General features: G+C 46.4%; 1 protein-coding gene and 1 long non-coding RNA gene across 19 annotated transcripts; one reads left to right on the forward strand and one right to left on the reverse strand.

Moving 5' to 3' along the window:
* The first annotated feature begins 1 nt into the window (after position 1).
* Positions 2–23,096, forward strand: Brd9 (bromodomain containing 9). 18 transcript variants are annotated; one of them, NM_001024508.3, is made up of 16 exons: positions 12–146; positions 635–849; positions 1,066–1,198; positions 2,438–2,498; positions 2,847–2,991; positions 4,145–4,255; positions 4,892–5,007; positions 6,927–7,059; positions 8,285–8,360; positions 9,878–9,973; positions 12,276–12,408; positions 13,735–13,846; positions 16,746–16,784; positions 17,623–17,725; positions 19,914–20,081; positions 22,439–23,090. In NM_001024508.3, the coding sequence occupies exons 1-16, from the start codon at positions 95–97 to the stop codon at positions 22,537–22,539; spliced, it is 1,794 nt and encodes a 597-aa protein (NP_001019679.2). In that variant the 5' UTR covers positions 12–94; the 3' UTR covers positions 22,540–23,090. The 18 variants fall into 18 exon arrangements, with proteins under 18 accessions (XP_030102965.1, XP_030102963.1, NP_001019679.2 ...); NM_001308041.1 differs by having other exon boundaries at positions 4,895–5,007; NM_001378947.1 differs by having other exon boundaries at positions 29–146; positions 4,832–5,007; positions 22,439–23,096.
* Gm41002 lies at positions 21,155–25,977 on the reverse strand. Its single transcript, XR_873671.3, has 3 exons — positions 25,894–25,977; positions 25,559–25,699; positions 21,155–21,271 (listed from the first exon to the last, which is right to left on the reverse strand). It is a non-coding gene; the product is annotated as a predicted gene, 41002 (long non-coding RNA).
* Between the last annotated feature and the right edge of the window lie 43 nt (positions 25,978–26,020).

Below are 26,020 nucleotides of genomic sequence, written 5' to 3' on the forward strand. Positions count from 1 at the left end.
GGAAGCACTTGGCGGTGGCGAAGGCGCTACTTCCGACTGGCGCAGGTCGAGCTACCGGCAGCCGCTTCTCACCGGATCCCGTGCTATCTCAGCCATGGGCAAAAAGCACAAGAAGCACAAGGCGGAATGGCGCTCGTCCTACGAAGGTGCGGATCCCACGGGCGGGGTCTAGGTTGCCGATACGGGCAGGGGAAGGCGTTCCAGGGGAAGGGCGTGGTCTGTGCTGGGCGGGGTCCCGTGAGAAGGAGGAGCTTAGAGCCAGGTAGTGGACAATCGTAGGAGGGGCGGGGTTAGAGCTGAAAAAGGGAATCTGCTGCGAAGAGGCTATAGGCTTCTTTTTTGGGTCCTGTAGCCACTATGTACCTCCTCTCTGACACCAGGAAGACCCGCAGCAAAAAGAGGGCTTCCGTGAAGGAATTGGGGTCCTGGGTCTCAGGTCGGGTTGTTGTACCCTCGGAATATCCTCAGTGGTGATTTTGTGGTTTGAAAGAGAGGATTGAACACCAATCTGTCAGTTTGAGATTACATAGTCTGTGGTTTTGACAACTCCTTGCTGTCTAGATTCACACCCACAGGGGTGCAGTATTTCTACTCAGTATTTTGCAAGCTTGACCTACGTACGGTCTGTGTGCAGATTATACAGACACGCCACTGGAGAAGCCTCTGAAGCTGGTGCTCAAGGTGGGAGGAAGTGAAGTGACAGAGCTCTCAGGATCTGGCCACGACTCCAGCTACTACGACGATCGCTCAGACCACGAACGGGAGAGACACAGAGAAAAGAAGAAAAAGAAGAAGAAAAAGTCAGAGAAGGAGAAGCACCTCGATGAGGAGGAGAGGAGGAAGCGGAAGGTAAAGGTTCAATGGCCTAAGATGGGTCCCTAATCACGCCTGGCTATACCGTTGCTGCAGTTCTGGGCTTCCAGGGCATCTTCAGGTGATGCCTGTCAGGTGTCAGGAGTGGCTCTTCTTCCCAGTCTGGGGAATGCGCAGACGTGTGCGGAGCCTGCATTACCAGTCTAAAAGGGTTCTGGCTGTTCTGTGCCCTCTATTCTTCCATACTTACAGGAAGAGAAGAAACGGAAACGGGAGAAGGAACACTGCGACTCAGAGGGGGAGGCTGATGCTTTCGACCCTGGAAAGAAGGTGGAGGTGGAGCCACCCCCAGACCGACCAGTGAGAGCCTGCCGAACACAGCCAGGCAAGACCCTGTCCCCAAACATGAGTTTCCTACCTTGTCTATAGCGTGGTTATCTAGTTGTTGGGGACATTTCACAAGCTAAAAATGAGTAAATTCTCTTGAAGACTGGTAAAACAGACACATGGATGCCAGAGACCAACCATATGTGTCCTACAAAACCTACTATATTTTTATTTGGTTGGTTAGTTGTTTTGTTTTGTTTGTTTTTCTGGTTTTTTGTTCTGGTTTTTCGAGACAGGGTTTCTCTGTATAGCCCTGACTGTATAGTACTCACTCTGTAGACCAGGCTGACCTTGAATTCAGAAATCCTCCTGCATCTGCCTGCCGAGTGCTTTGATTAAAGGCGTGTGCCACCACGCCCAGCGAAACAGGGCTTTTTACTGTAGCCCTCTCTGTCCTGGACCTTACTCTGTAGATGAGCTGTCCTTGAACTCAGAGATCTGCCTGCCTCTGGCTCCTGAGTGTGGGATTAAAATGGTGCACAACCACTGCCCAGTTTATCTACAGTATTTTAATCTGGTTAAAGTTTATCGTTTTTTAGTGTAGAAGTTTAGCATTATCTGTTTTACTATTCCAAACAGCACCATCAGGTTAATGTTGCTATATCACTCATATAAGAAAAGCATATATCGTGGAAATATGGGTAATCTCCCGTGGGAAGAAGAGACCCCAATACAGGCTCTCCTGGTAGGTCTGGGTTTCTTAAAGTGACCTCAAGATTGCATGTTGGAAGCTTGAGGTCTTTGGTAAGTTTCTGACTTGGGCAGCCCCTGTCAGGGATGACATTTCACCTGGAATCTCAGTCTTGGCTCTTGGATTCCCTGCCCCCCCCCCCAGCCTTCTAGTATAGAAAGAATGTTTAGGCAAGAGGGTCTCTTCCCTCATGGAGAGAAACTGAGGAGGCTGAGTGTTGGAACATCGATTATCAGGAAACTAATACTAGAATCAGTTACCATGTGATTGTCTGGGGAGTGATTTTTCTCTTTTGAATGTCATCCTTTGGCTGTGGATTCGACCACCCCTGAACTGGAAAAGCCCTGAACTGGAAAAGGTTTTGAGATATGCTGTGTCTCCCTTTGCCAACCTGCCTGTGTTGGGAGCTGTGCCCAAGTTCTCAATTCTTGTTTGGGCTTCAAATGCTGTGAAGTTGCACACCCTGATGAATATGGAGCTTTCTAATGCAGGAAATGAAGTCTTGCTGTTTGATTTGATTCCCTTGCTTTCTCCTTATAAACCCAGCTGAGAACGAGAGCACACCTATCCAGAGGCTTCTGGAACACTTCCTCCGCCAGCTACAGAGGTAACCCGTGTCCCCCCTGTCATCCCCGTGTCCCCCCTGTCATCTAGCAGGGTGTGGGCAGCCTGGGTGCAGGTCACAACTTTAAGGGCCAGGGAGCTCGTATGCTGCATTCCTTCTTCTCCTCCTTTCCCATCTGAAGTTAGTGTTGTGCTGCCTCCAGAGCACTGCCTGTCATGGGTAGAGCTGGGATAGTGTCATTTTTATTGAATGTAAAATATATGTTAATCCACTGAACTTTCAAGAAGCAAGTTTGCTAGTTATATAAATCTTTGGATTGTAAAAATTTTTATGTCACTTAAAAATTTAGACTTTAGAATTTTTTCACTTCAAAGCTATTTTTGCTTTCAGAAAAGATCCTCATGGATTTTTTGCTTTTCCTGTTACGGATGCAATTGCTCCTGGGTATTCAATGATAATAAAACATCCTATGGACTTTGGCACGATGAAAGACAAGATTGTAGCTAATGAATATAAATCAGTCACAGAATTTAAGGTAAATGAGTGTTACTTTCCGAAACAATGTTTGTAAAACTGTGGGTGCATGCATGGTCGTGCCTGTGGGTGTGCTCGTGCTCAAGTCATTTTTATTTGATTTTTATAATTCTTACAGATGTACTTATTTTGTTTTGCCTGCATGTGTGTATGCGTACTACATGTGGTCTTGGTGCCTTTGGAGGTCAGAAGAAGACACTGAATCTCCTGGAACTGTAGTTACATATAACTGTGAGCCACTGTGTCAGTGCTGTGGAACCAAACCCGAGTCCTCTGCAAGAGCAACGAGAGTTCTTAACTGCTGAGCTATGTCTCTACCTCCCTCAGGTAGTTTTTAGTTGCAGGTGTTTGCAGAGGACTATTTTGGGTAGGTGACTGTTTGCTAGTGTTGAGGGAAACAGGGGCTTGTCAGCAGAGAACTAGAAGCCAGATTGGGTGCTGTGGGCTGCTATGAATGTATTCCTTTCTTCTGTTGAAGCTTCTGTCCTGGCATAGACAGGACGTTTCTGTGGGCAACAGCGTGTCCAATTTGACTTAGTTTGAAAGTGGCTGTTTTTAGAAGCATGTTTTTTTGTTTGGTTTTTTTTTTTTCCTAATTCTTAGTTTTTCTTGTACTAATTGTGTACTTTCACTTTTTGTTACTTTTAGAATGTTTGCATCTCTTGGGTGCTTTGCTTTTAGGCCTTTGCTTCTTGATTTTGGCTCTGTGAGTTACAAATGACTTAGTAGCTTGGCAGGCAGGAACAATGAGTGTATGATGATAGGGTAGTGTTTTGGAAGGAACATCACATTTTTTCCTTAGTGTTGGAAAAGTTTAATTTTCTGTTTTTCATGCAAGATGGTTATGACCATGTAGCAAGATGGTTGCTACAAGATAGGAAGGAAGAAGGGATCTTAAAATATTTGTACATTCTCTCTCGTAAAATCTACATATTAATATACGAAAGGAAATGGAAGACCTTGACCAGCTTTTCACTGGGAAATTTCTCATGCACATAAAAATTCATGGAGCATTATGAAAATCCCTCTTGAGTTATTGAGTCTTCCCAAGTACGTTTTTTGCTGAATTTCATTCCTTCTCTTTGGCCTCATTTGACAAGGATGGAGAACTTTGCTATTAATTATGTGGCAAATTACTTGTTTCTTTTTCTTAGGCAGATTTCAAATTAATGTGTGATAATGCGATGACGTACAATAGACCAGACACCGTGTACTACAAATTAGCCAAGAAGATCCTGCACGCGGGCTTTAAGATGATGAGCAAAGTAAGAAACCCACTAGAGCAATGGCACTGAGCTGAAGTCTTCTAACTCTCTGTGCCTAACAGGCTCACAATGAATGACACGCTTCATCCATCCGCCACACCCAGGTGCCGACCCCTGCTCTAGACTGCCCTATCCTCCAGGCACTGCCTCTGTCTGCACCTTCACACAGCTTAGAGGTGCCGTTATATGGGGCTGATGAAAAGTTGTGAATATAGGGTCAGTCTTGCTGGATCACAGCCAGCCTTGTGGTTTTTGCTTTGTGGGGCAGCCTCACTGACCCTCAGCACTACAAGCTTATCCTTTGGCCATTCCAAGTGGCTTCTTAGATCTATACTGTAAGCCAGGCTGTATGAGCCACATATTGGCAAGGGATACTTGCTGGGCTCCACCATTCCCTCACCACCATCTCTGGGCCAAACCTTGAATGCTGAGCCCTCGCAACCATTCCCGCTGCAGCGTCTGGGAAGGTGGCGATTAGGCCAGGTGAGGCCGTGGCCATCCCATGCCATCCCATCGTCACGGCTCCGTGGCTGAGGGAGAGGTAAAGTCCTGCTGCTCTGTCCTTTCTGATTCTAGGAGCGGCTGTTAGCTTTGAAGCGCAGCATGTCGTTTATGCAGGACATGGATTTCTCTCAGCAGGCAGCTCTCTTGGGCAGTGAAGACCCAGCAGCTGAGGAACCTGTTCCCGAGGTTGTCCCAGTGCAAGTAGAAACTACCAAGAAATCCAAAAAGCCGAGTAGAGAAGTTATCAGGTAAGGCTCTGTAGTAGGTGTTTGCTTGTGGAGCTGCTGGCTACAAGCGGGACTGCAATGCTTTGCCCAAGCAAGGGCAAAGGGAGCCTGTGGAGCATCTCAGCCTGGATGGAGGAGCAGGATCTCTAAGGATTCTTAGGTTCCAGCAGCCCCTTGGTGTAGCCCAGGGGCCTTGAACTGGATGCCGTCCTGGCACTGGAACTCAAGAGGGAAGTGGCCACCCTGTTCTGCTTGCCTTAAGAATGAAGTGATTGTATCACATAGGTGATATAGCCTATCACCTGGGTATGTTTGCGGACTCTGGAGCCTGCAGGGCAGTTCTGCGTGGTAAGATAGCCACCCATCACATGCTCTAATGCTACTATCATAACAACTCACGCTGTTGATAAATGTGAGATGCAAGGGGACTGAGACCACCCTCCCGTGTGCCAGCCACATGCCCTGGGATCCACAGGCCCATGAAGTTATCCCTGCAGTGCATTTTGCTAGCTTGTCATTACTGAATGAAGTAGTCATCCCTTTAGTAAATGCCCTCTATGCATACCACCTGGTAATGACCTATGTTCTTACCTGTGCAGAGCACAATTGCAGTAAGTCCACTCTAGTCACCAGCACTCATCGTGAGATGCTGTCTGTAAGCTGACTTCTGTAGTGCTATAGGGAGACAGGTAGCCTGATGTTTTTCATCAGGAAGGTTAGGGTGCTTCAGACATAGCTCCCTGAAGCTTTGTTCCTGTCCATCAGGCCACAGCTAATTAAGGCACCTTCAGAGGCCGTATCTATATCCTACACCAGAGGGGTTACAGAGTGCCCCTTTGTCTCATGGATGCTGAGCACTGAGACCGAATTGATGTTACCCCTTCAGTAGCAGACCCCAAGGAGCATTTAAGCAATCATAGGAAGTTGGAGTCCTGCGTGGTTTCTTTCCTGTCACTATCCAGCATGTGGCTGCCCTGACTGTGGTTTGAACTCTGTCGGGTGACTCACCTGAGTAGCTCAGAATGAAATGATGAGTACCATACAAGTGAAGGATGGGAGGTCTCAGTTGTATTTGTGCCATATGCCTCTCTTTGGGTCTGTAACCAACCTGTGGCCTGGCATCCTGTGAGGCTGAGAGAAAGCCACATTTTCCCAAGGCAGGCGCCCTCTCAGCAGACAGCTTTCTAATGCACTGCCCATTGTCCTCTCTAGGGGCACCTGCTGCCGTCTGTTCCCTTAGTTCAGGCCCTACAAGTTGTCTTGGATTTCCCGAGTTTCTAGCTAGTAGCCTTGCCACTAAAATTCTGCCCCCATCTGGGCTCTATGGCTTTTAGATAGAGTGGATAGTTGTGCAGTTTTTTCTGAATTCCCAGACTTCAAAGTCCATGAAATGCTACAGATCACGTGCACCTGTCAGTGCTGTTGCTGTGGAACTCTGGTGAGGGACACCTTTATCCTCTGCTGGACTTTCAGGGAACAGCTGTGGCTGTTAAAGGGTCATCCTCTTGTTGCAGCATCTCTTATGCCAGGGCAGAGAGGAGCATGTATGCCTGTTTCTACTGTCTGCAGGGGAAGGCTACCCCCACAGTGCCTGAACTGAGGAGCCCAGGGCTTCCTGCAGCTCACCCTTACTGCCAATGTGACACTCTGCACAGAGGGGACTGAGTGATGTTTCCTTTCATACCTATGCAATTTCTGCCACTTTTTATTTTTCTGTTTGTAAGAAGACGTAAGTGTTTCTCTGAGAAGGGGTTCTGTTTGGCTTGCACTTTTTTACTTCAGGTAGAGATCATGATCAGAGCATGTAGGGATGCTATGGGACGTGGAGGGACTAGACGTCACCCAGTGCTGCCTCTGCAAGGGAACTGTTGATAAAAGCTACTGCTGTTGGGAATCAATGGGCTGGGCCTGGGGTGACACTTGTTTCTCATGCCTTACAGCTGCATGTTTGAGCCTGAAGGGAATGCCTGCAGCCTGACAGACAGCACGGCAGAGGAGCATGTGCTAGCCCTGGTAGAGCACGCAGCTGATGAGGCTCGGGACAGGATTAACCGGTTTCTCCCGGGTGGCAAGGTAGTATCTGCGGCCCTCCCCTGAAGGCCATGCCACTTGGCCTCAAACACTGAAGTCTTTGCAAACAGGTATCTCCATCAAAATTGGGAGTATTAGGGTCTGGCCTGAACTTGGAATATGGCATGTCCCCACTATATCCGGCTTGGGTTGGGGCCACTTCTGACTGACCCTATTGCTTTAGAAGGCCCTGATAGCCAGGATTCCCTAAAAGTAAAGCCTACTTCATAATAAGTATTCACAGGGGTGATGTTAGCATTCCACCTCTTTGTTCACCTGTGGATCTCTCCTTTTTGTGAGCCATTCATGGATTATTGCTGCATGTGTTAATGTAGCTGTCTACAGTCTCAGCTATGGCAGAGGGATCCACCCCTCTAGAGCCTGCTTCTCTGTAGAGCAAGGTGTCACCACTCTCCAGGCACCTTTTCTAGTACAAGTTGATGTGGTTAAAATGAGCCTCCACTGGACCTGACATGATCTAAATCTTACAATCTCCATGTAAGGTCCATCTTAACAGTAACTAAGACTTTACTTTTCTTCTCATACCAAGTCTTCAAAATGTGCATTACGTTTTAAATACTGAATATTGAAATGGCAACATTTTGGACCCTTCAGTTGCAGGATCTGCCACCTTTCTGGCCTCTACCCTACTTAACTTGCTCTCTGACAGTCTCCCAGGGGCCTCCGCAATCACAAGACCTCACTCTTCCTGCATATGGCCAGTGTTCTGAACACCTCATCTGCACATGTGCACCTTCCACACCCTGACATACTGTCCTTGCATAAGACTGCAAATAGTCAGGCCTTTTGTGTTAGGTTTTTAGTGGAGTCATGCTTCTGGTTGCCTTAGAGATGGAGGCATAGACCACTGTAGAGTGGTATGATGCTTTTACCCAGCTGGCATTCGTTATCTCATTTTGTTCTGGCTTATGAATGGTTTTAAATATTTGCTTCTGGGTCAAGGCTTTTATTTCAGAAACTCTTTGGTCATGTGCCTCAGCAGTGCTTTGACCATATATGTGTGTGTGTCCTTGGTCATAATCAGATATATTTAATCATGAACAATTGGCCTCAGTCACAAGCAGGGCAATCTTTAATCCTTGGGCGTGCGAGAGGGAGTCTCTGGTCCTTTCTCCTGGAGAAACTGGTGGAGATGTGACTAGTATGTCACGTGTCTCTAGTAGACGTAACTACTGGGGGATAACACTTGGGTGCTGCTTCCTTGCAGATGGGGTACCTGAAGAAGCTTGGAGATGGAAGTCTGCTCTACAGCGTGGTGAACGCACCTGAGCCTGATGCTGATGGTGGGTGCTCTGTGCGGGGCCTCAATGCTTGCACGTTGTCCTCTGAGCTCTGTACATGCTCTGAGATGCAGAGTATGTATCACACAGTCACGTCACCACTACTGGTAATGAGACTGCAGAGCAGTTGCCTGGCTTCCATGTGCACAGTGGAGCCTGTGTTATGCAAGGAGCTAGGATGCCATCAGGCCTTTATTGGGTTTCTCAGCATGGTGATACATTCTTAAGAGCTGGATGTCACTGATGATGTAGGAAGGTTTCATGTCTTGAGTTCTTCCAGCACTCCTTCCTCATGGGCCATATGCTGACCTGCATGCTTGTGAAGTTCAGAAATATTCTGAAAGGAAGGTTGGATGATGATGTCAGGGCATGTCTTAGTTGGAAACATAAATGCCATCAGTGCACCAGCCTGGAAGGGTATTTCATGCATTGAAACGTCTTGAGAAGGTAGCAGTTGTGTCTATGAATGACTTTGGGATTGCAGCATGCCTACAGACACACTTGGAGAGGGTGGGACATGGTGGATGCCTCTTTTCCTGCTTTGCCTGAGTCTCTCCTGCACAGGCAGACATCTCCCTCAGCTCTTCAGCTTCTAAATAGTCTTGTACAGAGCACTCTGTCGTCAGGGTTGTTTCATCTGTTCCAGTGTGTACAGGGTAGACACTTGGGTTTTAACTGTTAATGGAAACACGTTTTGTGGTCTTTAGGAGAAACTACATGGGCTTGCCCATACTTAGACTAGAAATTCAGTGCGGAAAGTTCAAGTTCCTGTCAGGGGTGGAGAAATGTGTGCATGGGAAAACCAGTCAGCAGTTGTGGAGCCTGAGGAACGTGTGGAGGATCAGGATGGCCAGCAAGTGTGAACCTTAGCACGCAGTGCTGAGTGAGCACTTTGCAAAGGTGAAGGCAAGATAGCCCCAGACATGATGTGTGTGTGTGTGTGTGTGTGTGTGTGTGTGTGTGTGTGTGTGTGTGTGTGTGCATGTGCGTGTACCCACACACACCCATTTAGAGCCAGAGGGACAACATTTGTTAAGTATCATCTCCTTGTTATTTTTTTGAGAAAAGGTCTCTCATGGTCTGGAACTCGCCCAGTAGGGTAGGCAGGCTGATGGCGAGGCTCAGCAACCTTCTTATTTCTGTTTCCCCAACACTGGGATTAGAATCATGCGCCATTCTGTCTGATTGTTATTTATTTATTTTTAAATAGAAATTTGGGGGATTGACCTCAGCAGCTCATGCTTTCAAGGCAAACACTTTGCCAATTGAATCATCTGTCTGTCTAGCTCCAGACATTTTTTTTTCATGGTATCGATGTCAAGGCAATTACTGAATCAAATTGAAATGGTGTTAGCTTTAAGAATTATTTCTTGCTTTTGCCAAATCAGTTTTAAATGAATCTTGTAGCATAACCATGCTCCACCTCGCCATGTCTAAAGAACTATAGAGAAGTTGCTCATCACTGAGAAGCTGAGCTGTGGCCAAGCCCTCCTGATGTTTCCCTCCTGTGTCTTCTGCAGAGGAGGAGACACACCCTGTGGACCTGAGTTCACTGTCTAGCAAGTTGCTCCCAGGTTTTACAACATTGGGTTTCAAAGATGAAAGAAGAAATAAAGGTAAGCACAGTGACTGATAGGAGCTCTCCAGCTGAGGGTGGCTGGGCTCAGTGGGGATGTGACACTGTCCTCTTCCGTGATTTTCTTCATGGTTTTGTTCCTGGGTCTAGAGTCAGTTTAGTTAGTTAATCAATTAATTAATTAACATTCCAGATGCTACCCCCTCCTGCCCGACCCTCACAGGGTCCCTCCATACCTCCCCTTTGCCTCTGAGAGGGTACCCCCTCTCCAGGTGTCCTCCCATCTGGGTACATCAAGTCTGCAGGATTCAGATTTTTAAGACAAATGAAGCTTAGCTCCATTAAAGTAGGTGGATTAAAGTCATAGTTGGAGTTGAGTTCCTGCTTTGCAGTCTTCTCCCCACTGAAGGTGAGTTCGACTGCGCTCACAAGCTTCTTCTCACAGGCTTCCATTCCCTCCCTCCACAGGAGTCTCGGTTCAGGATCCTGCTGGTTCTGATAGAGAGCTTCATTTCTTATGCCAGGCTTAATCTTAACCATTTACAGGGTGATGCTGCTGCCTAGCAGCTGAGAGACCTAGACAGGGTGGTTGTGGGTGGCAGCATGGCCTGAGAGAGGCAGGTACATTTGTATTTGTGGGGGGTCTCCATTTATAATGGGTCTTGTAGTGTGTTTGGAATGTGTGGTTGTACATATGTGGTAATATGTGTGCTTGTGTGCTTATAGGGCTTGCTTTGACTTGTTCATGTGTTTCAGGACATATGTGTGTCCTAAGGCTTGCTTTGGTGTGTGCACAGGTATGCATTGGAGATGGGAGAACACTCAAAAGCTGATGCTTCTTTGTGGAGCTGAAAGAAATAACACTTCCTTCCCTTGGAGACACAGTAGCCATCCTGGTCTGAACCTAGATGTGCTTTGATGACATTTCTTCTGCCTTTAATCAACTATAGGCAATACAATGAGACGCCCATTCCAAGAGTAACGTGCTTAGAATTGGTGTTTCACTGCCTGTCTGCAGCTATTCTGTCTTGAGTGGTGGGAATGGGCGGGGTGGACGTGGGCTTGTCCTTTTCTGTGTCATTGCTTCTTTTCTTCTTTGTCGCATCCTGTGTTCCTCACCTTTACTGTGGCTCTGGAGAACCAGCTCAAGGTCACCTCTGCACCATAAGCTTTGACCATGTTTCCTTACCTTCAGTCATGCACAACATCTGCTTTTTTGATATTTCCTCTTGTTACAGGGGGGCTTGGCACAGCCTCACTAGAGGGCATTTTCTTTCTGGAATGATATTTTCTACATCTCCGAGTATTAGAGACTGTCCTGGTTGGTTTTGTGTGTCAACTTGACACAAGTTAGAGTCATCAGAAAGGAAGGAGCCTCAACTGAAGAAATGCCTCCATGAGATCCAGCTGTAAGGCATTTTCTCGGTGATCACTGGGTAGAGACCAGCCCATTTTGGGTGGTGCCATCCCTGAACTGGTGTTCCTGGGTTTTGTAAAAAGCAAGCTGAGCAAGCCCTGGTGAAGCACGCCAGTAAGCAGCACTCTTCCATGGTCTCTGCATCAGTTTCTGCCTCCAGGTTCCTGCCCTGCTTGAGGTCTTGTTCTGACTTCTTCCATAATGGCCTATGATCTAATAATAAGCTAAAAACAAACAAACAAACAAACAAAAAACCTCTTTTCTCTCCAACTTGCTTTTTGGTCATGGTGTTTCATCACAGCATTAGAAACCCAAACTAAGGCAGAGACCAGCCTGCATTCAGACCATCTGTGATGTGAGATCTACCCACACCTTCCCTCACCTCAACCCCTCCCTTGATAGTGTTCACACTTCATTTTTGAGATGTTGCTTGTGTTTGGCTCTCAGCTCAGCAGTTTTGTCCCCAAGAAGCATTGCAGAGGAGTGATTGCAGCATAAGACATGGCATGCCTGCCACCATAGTGGATGTCAGTAGAGGTTAGGAAGCATTGAGTCATGTAGACATAACCTGGTTTATTGTTAGAACCCTGGGCAAGAGTGTATCCAGTGTGGGCCCAGTTCCTGGTTCTACTGAGGGAGTTCATGAATTGGCTGGTCCCAACAACCACTTCTGCTTGTCCAAGTTCATCTCTACTCAGTCTTTGCTTTGTAGCCCTTGGCCCACAGGTGTGAAATGGGGTGCTGAGTAGGTACTGCAATTACCCATAGATAGTTTCTGCTGCTGTGTGTGTGCTCAAACAGAAAGGAATAAGGAAGAGCCAGGCATGGACTCAGGTTGTGGCCACCTGGAGGGAACAATGGCTGTGGCCATGCTGGGTGTGCCCTGAGCATGACTCTGACCTGGCCTCTGCTTCCTTCTCTTTAGTCACATTCCTCTCCAGTGCCAGCACTGCACTTTCAATGCAGAACAACTCTGTGTTTGGGGACCTGAAGTCAGATGAGATGGAGCTTCTGTATTCCGCCTATGGAGATGAGACTGGTGTGCAGTGTGCACTGAGGTAAGCCGGCTCACACACTTATGCAAGCAGCTTGGCCCTGCTGAGAGCTCTGGGAAGTACAGCCCTGTCGGTAAGTAAGGTGGTGCCAGCACAAGCTCCGGTACTATTTGCCATTGTCCACATCTCTGCCATAGACCTGCCTTGCAGTTCAGCACAATTTGAAGAAGGCAGTGATCCAGACTATAGCATAAATAAATATATGTGTGCTTAGCAAATGGGGTATACTTACAAGGAGTCCTTTTTCACAGTGGTTTTGAGGTACATTTCCTAGTGACTGTTACTCAGCTGGAGCCACAGTAATCAGTTTCCAACGCCAAGGCCTCACTGTGCTGAAAACTGGCAGTCTGAGGCCCGGTTTTGGCAATGTTGGTTTAATGCAGACACTATCTTCTCTCCTGTCTCCGCACAGCCTTTCCTCTATCCTGATCTCCTCCTCTTATATATAACACTAGTGAAATTGGATGAGCAACTCTCCTACTGACCTCTTTTCACCTTAGTCACTTCTCACAAGTCTACAAACACAGTCACATTCTCAGGTGCTGAGGTGGGGACTGAGACTGACGCGCTCGGGTGGAGTGAGGTAGGATGGCGGAGGCAAAATTCATGACAGCCTGGAATGTAGCATTACAACTACAATTGTGAAGCTAGAGAGGTGGCCACCGAGGTCCGCTGTCTGTACACATTGTCAGAGATCCCAGATGATGGCCTGTATTTTATCAGCGACTCGGTTTATCTAGGATTAGCTCTGGGCCAGCAGCCTTGCTTGTCTCTCTGAAGGATCTTCAGGGTCTAGGAGCCTTAGGCTATCCTTGATGGCTTATTCTATGGGGTTTTTGTTCTCTGGCTACATTTTAAATTTTATTTATTTTTAACCTAATATATTCATATGGTTCAGAAATCAAAGTATACCAAAAGGTGTGCCCTGAGTCTTACCCTACCACTCCATATGTGCCCACTTACCACATCTACATTTCCTGCTGCTATACTTCTAAATGTCAGACTGGCAGATGTAGACAGCCTTTCCTTAGAGATTAATGAGTGTGTCTTATGACTTTATATGGATTTGTGTGCCTGCCTTTTGTTTTTTCTTGATTTTCCTGGAGATTTAATTATTTTTATTATTATAATTATATTGTAATTATTTTTATTATTTTTATGCCATGAACTACTTTAAAATTGTTAGCGAGCCATTAGTCTAGTGCCCCATACATATATGGGAAGCTCCAGAGACTGTCTGGAGTCAGAGTCATTGTCACTGTTGGAGTCAGTCTTGAAATTGGAGCGTGATGCTTTTTCAGCACCTTCCATCACACAGTTCCCTTCTAGCCTGCAGGAATTCGTGAAGGATGCTGGAAGCTATAGCAAGAAGATGGTAGATGACCTCCTGGACCAAATCACAGGTGGTGATCACTCAAGGATGATCTTCCAGCTGAAGCAGGTGGGATTTGCAGTTGATGAGCCCTTTTAGGCATAGGCTCTTGTCTTAGTTAGGGTTTCTATTCCTGCACAAACATCATGACCAAGAAGCAGTTGGGGAGGAAAAGGTTTATTCAGCTTACACTTTCCACATTGCTGTTCATCACTAAAGGAAGTCAGGACTGGAACTCAAGCAGGTCAGGAAGCAGGAGCTGATGCAGAGGCCACGGAGGGATGTTCTTTACTGGCTTGCTTCCCCTGGCTTGCTCAGCCTGCTCTCTTATAGAACCAAGACTACCAGCCCAGAGATGGCACCACCCACAAGGGGCCTTTCCCCCTTGATCACTAATTGAGAAAATGCCCTATAGCAGGATCTCGTGGAAGCATTTCCCCAACTGAAGCTCCTTTCTCTGTGATAACTCCAGCCGTGTCAAGTTGACACAAAACCAGCCAGTACAGCTCTGGTTCTATGCTTGGGGCTGCTCCTGTGCAGAGAGTCCATTCAACCCACTAGAGTCCAAGGAGACAGGCTCTTGAGGTCATTGCTGGCTGTTCTTGGCTCATTGAGCTTTAAAAGTTCTGTTTTTAAGAGCTGTCTTTAAATACGTTTGGCAGTTGCTTGTCATGTCTTCTGTAACCAGTGCCCATGTTCCTCTCACTGACATCACCATTCCTCCTGGGGAATGTGCTGAAGGCCGAGCTCTTCTCAGCTCTTGCATGTCTTTGCCTTTGAAACTTGTTTTCTCTTGACGCAGTCTAGATGGACTTTTCTTTCTACTCTAACAAAGACTAACATTAGTTGTTTTCTTTTCTTTAAAGATTTGTTTATTTTATATATGAGTACACTGTAGCTGTCTTCAGACACATCAAAAGAGGGCATCGGACCCCATTACAGAATCCCATGGTTGTGAGCCACCAAGTGGTTGCTGGGAATTGAACTCAGGACCTCTGGAAGAGCAGTCGGTGCTCTTAACCGCTGAGCCATCTCTCCAGCCCACATTAGTTGTTTCTAAAGAAACATCTGTGGCCCTTTGTGTCTTTACTTTCTGTTTGTGATGTCTGTCAGAGTTGACACTAGACTTGACGACACACTGTAGCCTGGGGCCAGTTCAGACCTACACTATGTATATTCACAAGCCAGAGATGTGTTTATGTTCTAATTAGACAGGCTGGTAGGATGATTTTTCCAGTACTAGGGATTGAATACAGGACTTTTTACATTCTAGATCAGTGTTCTACCATGGAGGCACACCCCAGTCCAAAGATGAGTAAATTTTATTTGTGTGTGTGTGTGTGTGTGTGTGTGTGTGTGTGTGTGTAGTGCATATGGATACCAGAAGTCAGTTGCAAATATTGTTCCTCAGATAAGGGTCTCACTGATCTGGAGCTAGCTGGGTGGGCTAGGCTGACTGACTCCATCTTCCCAGTGCTAGAACTACAACTGTATATCATATCCAGCATTTATGTAGGTGTTCTAGGGATCCAGATCAGGTCCTCATACCTGTGAGGCAGGTACTTTACCAAATGGGCTATTTCTCAACTTCTAGAGATTTTATTTTCTTCATTTGAAGAGCATTGATCTTCATTTTGGAATGAAGTTGTTACTTGTGATCTAGTACGGCCATTATCCCAAGGCTGTGTGACCATAATGCAAAAGAGTAGTATTGCTGGGTCTCTTCTCATGGCCAAAGTTTTCTAGATGGTCTCTGTTCTGGCTAGGTAGAGTTAAAAAAAAAAATCTGTCCATACTAGCTCTGAGACTATTTTGGCCCATGGCTTCCATGTCTCTTGGTCTGGCCTGGTAGCCTCCTCTTTGTCTAACGAGATGGACAGAATTCTTGTGCCTCATGGAGAATTCAGCCCTACCAGCCATGTGCTTGGCTCCTGTTCTGGTTGCCATCTTTTTGTTGTGTTTCTTTTCAGGCCATTTATTTAAAGCCTTTTTCTTACTACTTTGTAGATGTGCAATGCCTGGTGCACATAAAAAGAAAAGAGGAAAAATTTTGAGAATCCATTCTCCCACTGTGGGTTCCTGGGCTGAGCTCAAGTTGTTAGACTTGAGCAGCAAGTGCTTTTATCTGATGAGGTATCTTGCTGGCCTAGCATATGCCAATTTTACTCATACTTTGTCTGGTATGGGCAAGAAACTACTCCCTGTGGCCCTGAAGTGAGGTTGTGCTGTTGGTGATTTCTGAATTCATTGTCTAAGGGTGAATTCTGTATTAGGGTTGAATAATTTTATGTATAGCAGTTAAAAATGGCACTGAGTACTCAAGATATAATGCTAGAGGAACCATCTGCAAGGGACAGATGGTAAAATAAAGGCCATGTTTCTAATTAAAAGTTGGTGAAAATAATTGCATAACTGAATCTCAGAAACACTAGGACCAAATTCATGGGTGTAGAAGTACATACTGAATGACCCTTTTTGAGGATTGTGACAAAAGGCTGTTTTTAAGGTCATGCTCTTGCGAGTGCACAGGATGAAGGTACATGGAGTTGATCCCACTTCAGCAGTAGAGTGGCTGTCACTCCTGCCTCTGTCATACCTCATCCTGTCTCAGGTCATGCTCCAGGCTAAACAACCAGGCCTGTTTTTCTCAGGCTGCCCATTTTGGTTTGTTTTAAGCATTCACTTTGATGTAAATTTGGGGATCTTCTTACCCATGTCCTCTCTCCCAACCCCAGCATGATATCTGAGCACTTGGCTGATATAGAGTAAGTTGACCAGTCATGGTCTGTCTTGACTGCTACCTGCAAAGAATCTTGTAAAAACTCGTGCTTCAGCCATGGATTTAGTCAGGCTTTAGTGAGCAGGATCCTAGACAGTGAAAAAGCCACTATTAGTGTAATGTGGATGAATTACTCTGTAGTATAAAATTACATTGGAAAAACTTGTTTCCTGTCTTGTTACTTTTCAGAGGAGGAGCATCCCCATGAGACCTGCAGATGAGATGAAGGTGGGTTTCCCAAGCATGTGAATAGCAGCCCAGCTTTGAGGTTTGTGTGGTGGTAGCCATTAGCCATTGCAGTGAGTGGCTGGGCAGCCTCCTGTCTCTGTTCTGGCTGCTTATTTTATTGTGGGACTTCAGTGGCACTTTCTTCCCTCGTTTACGTTTATGTTGGTGACCTGAACAAAGGGCTGGAATCTTCAAAGCTAGGCACTGTCCTCAAGGAGGGTGGGGACCCCTTTCCCTTGTGACTCGACATGGTTGGCAGCACTGTGGGCTTGTGCTGTAACGTTTTCCCACTGGACAGCAGTGACCTGTATACCCGAGGTGACCAATCATGCTGTTGAGTCTCAGGTTACAGGGAATATTGTAAGGCCTCAGTATGGGAACATGAGCAGAAGCGGGCAACAAGAACTCCAGGGGCCTGGGGAACTGTAGTATCACACTTTCTGAGAGAGAAAGCTTTGGTTTTGAAATCTGCTGTGTTGTCCCTACAGATGTGGTGGTGGGCCCTTGAGTTCCATGTGTCTACTTGGCCTCCTTGTGGCCTACCTCCCATATTCTCACAGTGCTATTTATACCCCTAAGAATTTAGCAAAAAGTGTTCCTAGTTGAGAAGAAAGCTGTCAGAGGTATATTGATCTGAGTAGGTCTCTGGACATGGATTTGTACTTCTATTAATAAGAGTAGATCCCATGTTCCTTGGGGTGCAGCCACTAGAACAGTGTTCATCCATGTCACTTACTGAGAGATGGCCTCAACTTTAGCACATCCTATTGACTTACATAGCTGGCATTAGCTGACATTTGTGCTGTCTGTTAGTTGATGTTTTTCTCATCTTCTGCAGGTTGGGGATCCACTGGGAGAGAGTGGTGGCCCTGTTCTGGACTTCATGTCAATGAAACAGTATCCTGATGTCTCCCTGGATGTGTCCATGCTCAGCTCTCTCGGTGAGGCATCCAGGGCACGGTTGTATGTGGCTTCTCACGTGGCCTCCATCTCTCCCTGTGATGTGTGATGTCGTAAGAAAGCATCATTTGGTTTCTCTGTGTTTCGTGGGCTGCCCTGGCAAACAACACAACCAAGGAGAACCTGTCGGGACTCAAAACTTAGCACTAGTCAGAACAGGAAACACCCTGGGGCTGTGGTTAGGGCCTAACTGTACTGTCAACATATGGGATCAGATGCTGTCTCCAGGGGACAATGTCAGAGCTAGAGGAAGAGGACTCCCAGTTGATATCTGCTGGTTGCCCTGTGAGTTAAAAACCCAATTGAGCCTGTCAGAAGTGTTATGCAACTTAGTGGTGAAGGGCTTGCTTAGTTAGTATAAACAGTGCCCTAGGTTCCATCCCTTTTATCAAAAATACCAAAACTATTAAAACCCCAAACTAAACAAAACACCAACAAAAGCACTGGTTTGTAAGAGACCAGGAAATAAAAATGTATGTGTGTTTTCTTCAAAGATTCCCTTGGTCAGACTATCACATTTGGATGAAGTGACTTCTGTCACTCACTGATCTCAGACAGGTCTTGTTGCATGTCACTCTGAACAGCAGCTCCAAATAGCCCTGACTGTGTGCCCCTGTGCCTTTCTGACTTGAAGCTGTTCCTGTTTGGTAGCTGAGATGCTTGGCTGCTGATCTTATACATAGTGTGTCAGCCATGTATCAGCATGCTCGCGTCCTGAAGATGAACCCTGTCTCTGGTAGGAAATGCTGTCTTCCATGAGGTGTATAGTGTCTTCTGTCACATAAAATTGATGACAGCTAGGAGCCTTGACAATGTCTTGTGTTGTATCCCTTCCTTTCTTCTTTTGTATATACCTTATTTGCCTTATGGTCCTCCCCTGGAGCAGTGCCCATGGACATTTGAAATTATTGCATGGAGGAGGCACATCTTATAGTGAAGATGGTCCCAGAGTCAGCAGTGTCAGGCTGAGAAAGTAGGCATTTCTTTTTTTTTTTTTTCTTTTTTTTTTTTTTCTTTTTTTTTTTTTGCGAACATTATAAAGGTAACAGCAAAGTGTGTCTGGCCTCACACTGCCATTGGTTGGAGTATTTTTTAGGTAATTTGTGTTTAATACAATTAAAGGGATTGGGTTCAGATCTGTCATCATCTTATTCATTGTCTTTCATTAGCTCTGTTTTAGTCCTCAAGACACCCCAGATGCCAGACCCCAGGATAGGGTCTTTTAGGACAAAAACCAGAACAGTCTCTGGAGAGAGAAGGCACAGTGGGAAAGTCCAGAGGGAACCAGATACAAGCCCCATGAGTTACAAGGAACATGTTTCAGTCTTTTAATGAGTTGTGACAACATACTCGATGGGTCCTTAGCACCTGGGTTCTGATTGGGTTGGGGCTGTTTAGGGGCCACTATGTGTACCCTTCCAGGTTTGGCCTATGTTGGTTCCAGGCCCCACAGGAGTAGATACGGTTCATACTCTGCATATACACAGTATCAGTTAGTGGTGGGGTTCCCTGCCTTCCTGCAATGCAAACCTGAATACTAGCCTTCCTAGTAACAGTGGCCCAGGCTGCTCAGTCAGACAGACTACCTTTGTCTTTGCACTTGTAAAATTTTTCTTTTTACAACTTTTTAGAAGTTTCTGATATTATTAGGAGACACAATCTCCCAGCAAACTCTGTGATCCTCTGGCTCTTACACTCTTTCCACCTCCTCTTCCCTAATGTTCCTGAAGCCACTCTTAGCTCTTGGCAGAGGTGAGCTCTTGGCTCCTCGGGCTAAGCTGTGTCCTTTTCACAGTCCAGGGTAGTGCTTTGCTGAGACAAGTCAACACTGGGGCCTAGCTCCTAGGTAGGGAGCTGCATGGAGACCCAGCTCAGTGAGCTTATTTGCATATTCTGTCCGTGTTCTCTGCACTAGGCCAGCATCAGACACATACTTTCTGTTGACAAAGTTGTCCGTAGTGTTGGTTGCATTGGGTGATGAGACTCAGTGTAGCATTCTGCTTGAATAAAAGACACTGGGTCTGGTTCCTTCCCTACTGTCAGCCCTGACCTGTCATTAAATTATGTTCCCTCTGCTATGAACTCCACCAGCAGTGACCTTTCAGTTGTGCTGTGTGTCTAGTCAGTGCTGACTATGTTTGCCTGTGTTCCATCCTTTTTGTCACATAGGGAAAGTAAAGAAGGAGCTGGACCATGAAGATAGCCACTTGAACTTGGATGAGACAGCCAGGCTCCTGCAGGACTTACACGAAGCACAAGCAGAGCGAGGAGGCTCTCGGCCATCCTCCAACCTTAGCTCTCTGTCCACTGCCTCTGAGAGGGAGCATCCTCCTCCAGGTAAGGGCCTCATACAGGTTAGTAGTGGGGATCCGCACTGGGTGGAGGATCAGGCCCACAGGGCCAAGGTGGTGGCTTTGGCACAGAGGTTTATTCTGGGAGGTTTCTATACCCTTGTGCATCCCTGGGGGCCAGAACATTTGTTTGGGTTATAGATTTGTTGACACATGCTTTTTGCTATTCCATATTTTATTACTTGGATATATGAACCAATGAAGTGTTCATTTTCTATCATGAGAACATTAACCATCCCTGGCAAGGGGTTTCCATGTTTAAGGAGAGATGAGCCACACCACTGACACTCTGACTGACATCCCAGCCACGTGTAGGGTCTCAGATGCTGTCTCTGTAGCTCCTTACAAAACACTTGAGTTTGCTGAATGAATCAGTGCCGTTTCCCCAGACACAGCACTGACAACAGTTCTACCTGAGTGTAGCTTAGTGACCCAGTGAGTTTATGGGAGTAATTTATAGGAGCATAGTTAAGTTGTTCCTCTGTCTCTTTCCATGATGTTCCTTAAGCCTTGGAGTAAGTGATATGATTATTTTCCTCTATCTGTGACTGAGCATGGGACCACCATGACACATCAACAGTCCTTTATTCTTAAGAACTGAGGCTGGCAGTGGTGCTCTGTGGGCATAAACACAAATATCTCAAAGGCAGATTGATAGGCATCTCATATGCATTTAACAAAACAGTAGTAGTTACTTCCCTACTGAGGCCTGTGGCCTCCCAAGCCCCCGCTTTTTCCCTGGATTACAGTGCTGTATGTAAATTTCTTCCTGTGTTAATTCAATCAAAAAGTGGGTTGTTGGACATAAAAGCCCACTATTCTATCACTGGGTCCACCTTGCATGGGGTCTTAGTTACTGTTGTATTGATGTGAGGAGATACCATGACCAAGGCAACTTATAAAATGAAGCATTTAAAGTACCAGGCATGGTAGTATACCCTTTTAATTCCAGCACTCAGGAGGCAGAGGCAAGTGGATCTCTGTGTGTTCAAGGCTATCATGGTCTACATAGTGAGTTCCAGGATAGCCAGAACTACATCAGAGACCCTGTCTCAAAAGCATTTAATTGGGGTCTTGCAGTTTCAGAGGGTTACACTCATCATGTAGGGAGTCTGGTGGTGGTAGACAGTCATGACACTGGATCAGTAGCTAAGAACTTCACCCACAGGCAGCAGGCTGGAAGACAAAGAAACTGGGCCTAGCATGGGCTTTTAAAACCTCAACCCCTAGTGACATACCTCCTCCAACAGGGCCACACTTCCTAGTCCTTTGCAAACAGTTCCACTGACTGAGGAGCAAATATCCAATATATGAGCCTATAGGTACCATTCTCATTTACACTACATACACTCTTAGTGTGTATGGTACTGACAGGGTCCATAATCAAGCAGCCAAGCAGAACTGTGGATGGCAAAATGTATACAGCAAACTCTGTGGTTGTTGTTGGTGGTGGTGGTGGTGGTGAGAAGATATCTGTAGATAATTACTCACCTCTACAACAAGTTTAATTTTTTCCTTTGAAGTTATATCACTTACATCTTCTGTAAACTGTTGCTTAGCTTTAAAGCCTTCCAGCAGCTCACTAACATAGCATTTGACTTTCTGTTAGTTTTTTTTTTCCCCTTGTGAACTCTGGCTTGACACAAATCACAAATCTTACCCTATTTGTCTTTGAGTGACCTGGACAGACTCTTTTGTTTGCTTTTCCTTTTCTATCACCTCTTGATTGCTTTTGCACTTTAAAATTTACATGCTGACATAAGTCATTTACATCTAGCAGAGCCTCCTCTTCCATATGGGTCCTGGCTCATCATGGGACTCAGCAAATCCATTACAGCCCCTCACCAGTCCTAAGATCTCTGCTCAACCAACCTCTTGGCATTCCTGTGAACACCTTACTATTTACTTAGTCTGTGACTGAGTCAAACACTGCCTCTTTCATCCTAGTTTCTTCAGTAATGACTGTCTTTTCTCTGTGGTCTTCCAGTCCCTGATATTTGAGGGAACCTCAGCTCAAGATAACCAAGTCTGCCTACTACCTAGAATGAGCCAGGCCTTTAGGAGCTGCTTCCCCTCGCCTCCACTGCCTTCAGGAACTACTTCCCCTAGCCTGGTTGCAGCTGCCAGAAGAAAAACAAGAGTTTTTATGATCACCTTGTGTATCATGCAAAGTAGAGCCCAAGGAGATTGTAGACATCCCTGATTCAGATTGGGGTGTGAATGTACCTCTGTCTGGTGCCGGGGAGGACATTGGTCTTATTAGATAGCAGTACAGATGTTGGTTTCATGAGCTTTGCAGTTACGTTTGGTATGCTTAAATGCCATCTTCTTTCAAACTTACAGGAAGTCCTTCTCGCCTTAGTGTTGGGGAGCAGCCGGATGTCGCCCACGACCCTTATGAATTCCTTCAGTCTCCAGAACCTGCAGCTCCTGCCAAGAACTAACTTGTGGTGTTCCCAGATGGTTTATTTTATTTTTCTACATTTTATTTGATACAGTTTTTGTCACAAGACAGAAACTTTTGTCTCATCCTCTCTGGCAAGTAGCAGCCTGAGGAAGATGCTGGCTTGTCTGTACCGTCACGTCTGCAGCAGAGGCCCAGTAGCACCGAATGGTGTCCAATAAGCTCTGAGCAGTGGCAATAGAATGTCAACGGATTGCAATCAGATGGCTCAACTCTGTGTCTCCTGAGCACCAGCAGCCAAGCCTGTTCATGATGATGTGCACACAGTCATTCTACAGGAGCTTTGCACAGCCTTCCTGCAGTTCTCAAAGGGGAGCCTGCAGACTAGGCCTTCAGAGGGTTCCTTCTGTTTCCTATTTGGGCACTGAGCCAGAGGATGGAGTTGTCTCCCTGACAAATAATGAACCACCCCACCTTTTAGAATGAAGTATAAATGAAGTCATAAAATGTTTCAATGTTTTGCTGAGTACCTGTTTGTATTTATAAAAAACATGAACACAGGTCCTAATAAAGAGATGCCTAAGGCGGTAACTCTGATCACCCCGTCCGCTTTGATGGTGGGGATACCTGTTGTATCCTATAGACCAGCTGGGCATCTTGCTCCTTATCAGGAATAAAAAAGCAAAGAAGACCCCACCTTCACAGGTCAGCTGCAGGTGGAAGCTCAGTTTTGAGGGGAGAAGGGCTGTGGCTAGTGGGGTATAGTAGGTGGCATGCTTAGGATAGGCAAGCAGGGCAGGAAGCAACAGTGGTCTGTCGGCAAAGGGTAGAACATCGCCCACCTGGATAAAGCATTAGTAAGCGATTGCAGCTAAGTCTGCTCGGAGCCAGGAGCAGCACTCAGGAAAGACTCCCTGATCTCTGGGACTACTGTGTGTTGATCTTGAAACCAGCACCTCCTGTCTCAGGCTAATTTAGCTCTGAGCCAGAGCCCTAACTGGAAGGGAGACTGCAAAGGCTGATTCTGGGTCTGCAGCATCATGGAGATGCACTGTGCTGCCCCAGCCTCCAGGAGGCTCTCGAGCCTAGGCAAATTCTATGGCATGCCTGAGTGGCAGTCTCCTAGGAACACAGCTTTTCTTCAGGGCCTAACCCTGTTTCTCATTGGTACACGGCCCTAGGTCTTCTACACATGGCCAAGGTGACCTTGGTGTGATGAGCAAGAATGGGAGCCTGGGCCAGCAAAGGGCATTTGGGCCGTGCTCTGGGGGTCCATGTCTCGTGATCCCCATAGCAGGAGGACTATACATGAGCCTTGGGAGGTGCTGCTGCTTCTTGGCCTTCAGCCTGAGGCACACAGGCTGGGTGTGACAGTTGGTCATCCAGCTACCATTTCAGAGAAAAGGAAGAAAAGCTTCATCCGTGCCTTCACCGTTGAAAAACCTTGTATCTTTAATTTGGTGAAATTAACTGCGTAAACCCAAACCATTTGCCATTTAAATTATACAATTCAGTTGATAACATTTCTGTTATTCTGCAGCCGCTACACCCATTACATTTCAGAACATCACCCTGTAAAGAAACTCCATGCTCACGGAGGTCACCAGTGAATCCTCTGGATTTGCCAGTTCTGGGTATTCACCTTAGTAGGATTTCATAGTTGCCTTTCACTGTTCTATCTTGGAGGCCAGCCTCACTTAGGTGACTTCCCCTCACCAGACACTGCAGCCTTGGCCACTGTTCAATACTGGGTACTGGGAAGGCCCTGGAGGCCAGACATTTCCTGGCCAAACCAGAAACACACAACAGATGATTGGGTAAGGTACTGTCTTGAATCTTCAACCTCACTGTCTGGATGTCACCCATGGGCTTGTCCAGTACCCACTTCCCACTCTGGGGAAACTACCAACATCTCAGGAAAGGAAGAGGTGAGGTCAAGATGTAACATAGTTGGAACCCACTTTGCATCTCTTTCAGACTGGAATATACATATATCAATCACAGGTCAAATGAGAGGTATGTGTACAGGTGAAGGTTTGTATAGGCATGTGTGTGTGTGTGTGTGTGTGTGTGTGTGTGTTGTGTGTGCACGTGCAGGTGAGGATCACACAGGTGAAGGCAGGTACCGCTGTGCATGTGCAGAAGAGGGTGTGTGAATGTGAAGTATGTGCAGGTGAGAGGTATGCAGATGAGGTGTGCACGTGGGCTATTTAGAGATGGGATGTACGGGTGAAGATGTGCAGTCGGGCAGGGTGACTGTTTCCAGGTCTTCGGAAGGAAAGAAGAGTCAAGCAACACTGGCACTACCTTTTGATCTAACATGATCCATCCACTGCAGACCTTAGTGAATAATGACAAGACTTTGGGGTTCAGCAGGAGCCAGCAGTTTTCTTTAAGAATGAGGAAGTTTTACCAAGACTACTCATGTCCAGCCCTACAGAGATGTCATGAATACCTGGAGGGATACTGAGAACCACACAGTAATGACGCAAGGGGAGATGCGTTCTAGGAGGCTTGCTGTCACCCATCAAGAGTCCACCAACACATGTAGGACCTAGGAGAACAGGACTCACTTCCCACCCACATCCCTCGCCTGAGACTGACGGAGCAGATTCTGAACCCCAAGACTCAGGCTGCCCTTCCCTCCAGCCATACTCTACGCTGCTCTTACCCCTCTACCCAGTGTCTTCAGTATGTTTCACTCTCTTAATCACATGTTCCCTGTACACTCTGGACAGCAGATTCAGGTTAGAATGAAGACCCTGGACTTTGTGGGCACCTGGCAACAGAGCAGCTATCACAACACCCTGCCTGCCGGTGGCTTTCTGGTGGTGATGCAGCCACCATAGGGACCGTGAATGGAAAGAGATATATTCTGTGTGTCCTATCTCGGTCCCAGGGGTGCATCGGCAGCTAGCCCACTCTGGGAGCATTCACATCTTGGAAGCCCACAAATAGGAACTAAACTTAAGCTAAAATTTCAGACATTGAGGGAAAAAAAACTTCAGTAGTATTGTATTTGGAAATTCTCAGGGGAGAATGAGGCTTCATCAACTTACCACTCAGCATCTATAGTCCAGATAGTCCAGGAAGTGTTATTGGGCCATCCAGACGGTGGCCACCAGAGAGGAGCAGTCTTCAGGGTAGTTTGTCAGGCTTAGAGTTTGGTGTTTCTCTATGAAGCATGTGCATCTCAGCTTCTACAGAAAAAAAGAAATCTTGGAGATCAAGTATAAAGAAGTTGAAGTTGGCAGTGCACATCAGAGAGGCCCCCACACAAGCCTATGTCCTTCATTTAATAGATTGCAATAGTTTTCTAGTGAAAACTCATGTAAAGCCAATTCAGTCTCTTCAGTGGGTAGTGAAGCTGGGCTCTGCCTTTCGGAGTCCCCACCTGTGGGAACCAGCTAGCTCCATTTCCATCCAATCTATGCTAACCACTAGCCATACACCTCTATTATGTCTCACAGCCTGCAGTAGGTCGTCTCCTTGGTTGCAGGGCTTGTGGCTTTATGAGCTGT

This window comes from Mus musculus, chromosome 13, assembly GCF_000001635.26.
Source record: "Mus musculus strain C57BL/6J chromosome 13, GRCm38.p6 C57BL/6J".
In the NCBI taxonomy this organism is placed as follows: Eukaryota; Metazoa; Chordata; class Mammalia; order Rodentia; family Muridae; genus Mus; species Mus musculus.

Coding starts and splice junctions, on each gene's coding strand:
- Brd9 (XM_017315337.2), top strand. CDS start 358: ATGTACCTCCTCTCTGACACCAGGAAGACCCGCAGCAAAAAGAGGGCT. Junction 16,785..17,622: donor GACCTGCAGATGAGATGAAG/GTGGGTTTCCCA, acceptor CATCTTCTGCAG/GTTGGGGATCCACTGGGAGA. Junction 20,082..22,438: donor GAGGGAGCATCCTCCTCCAG/GTAAGGGCCTCA, acceptor TCAAACTTACAG/GAAGTCCTTCTCGCCTTAGT.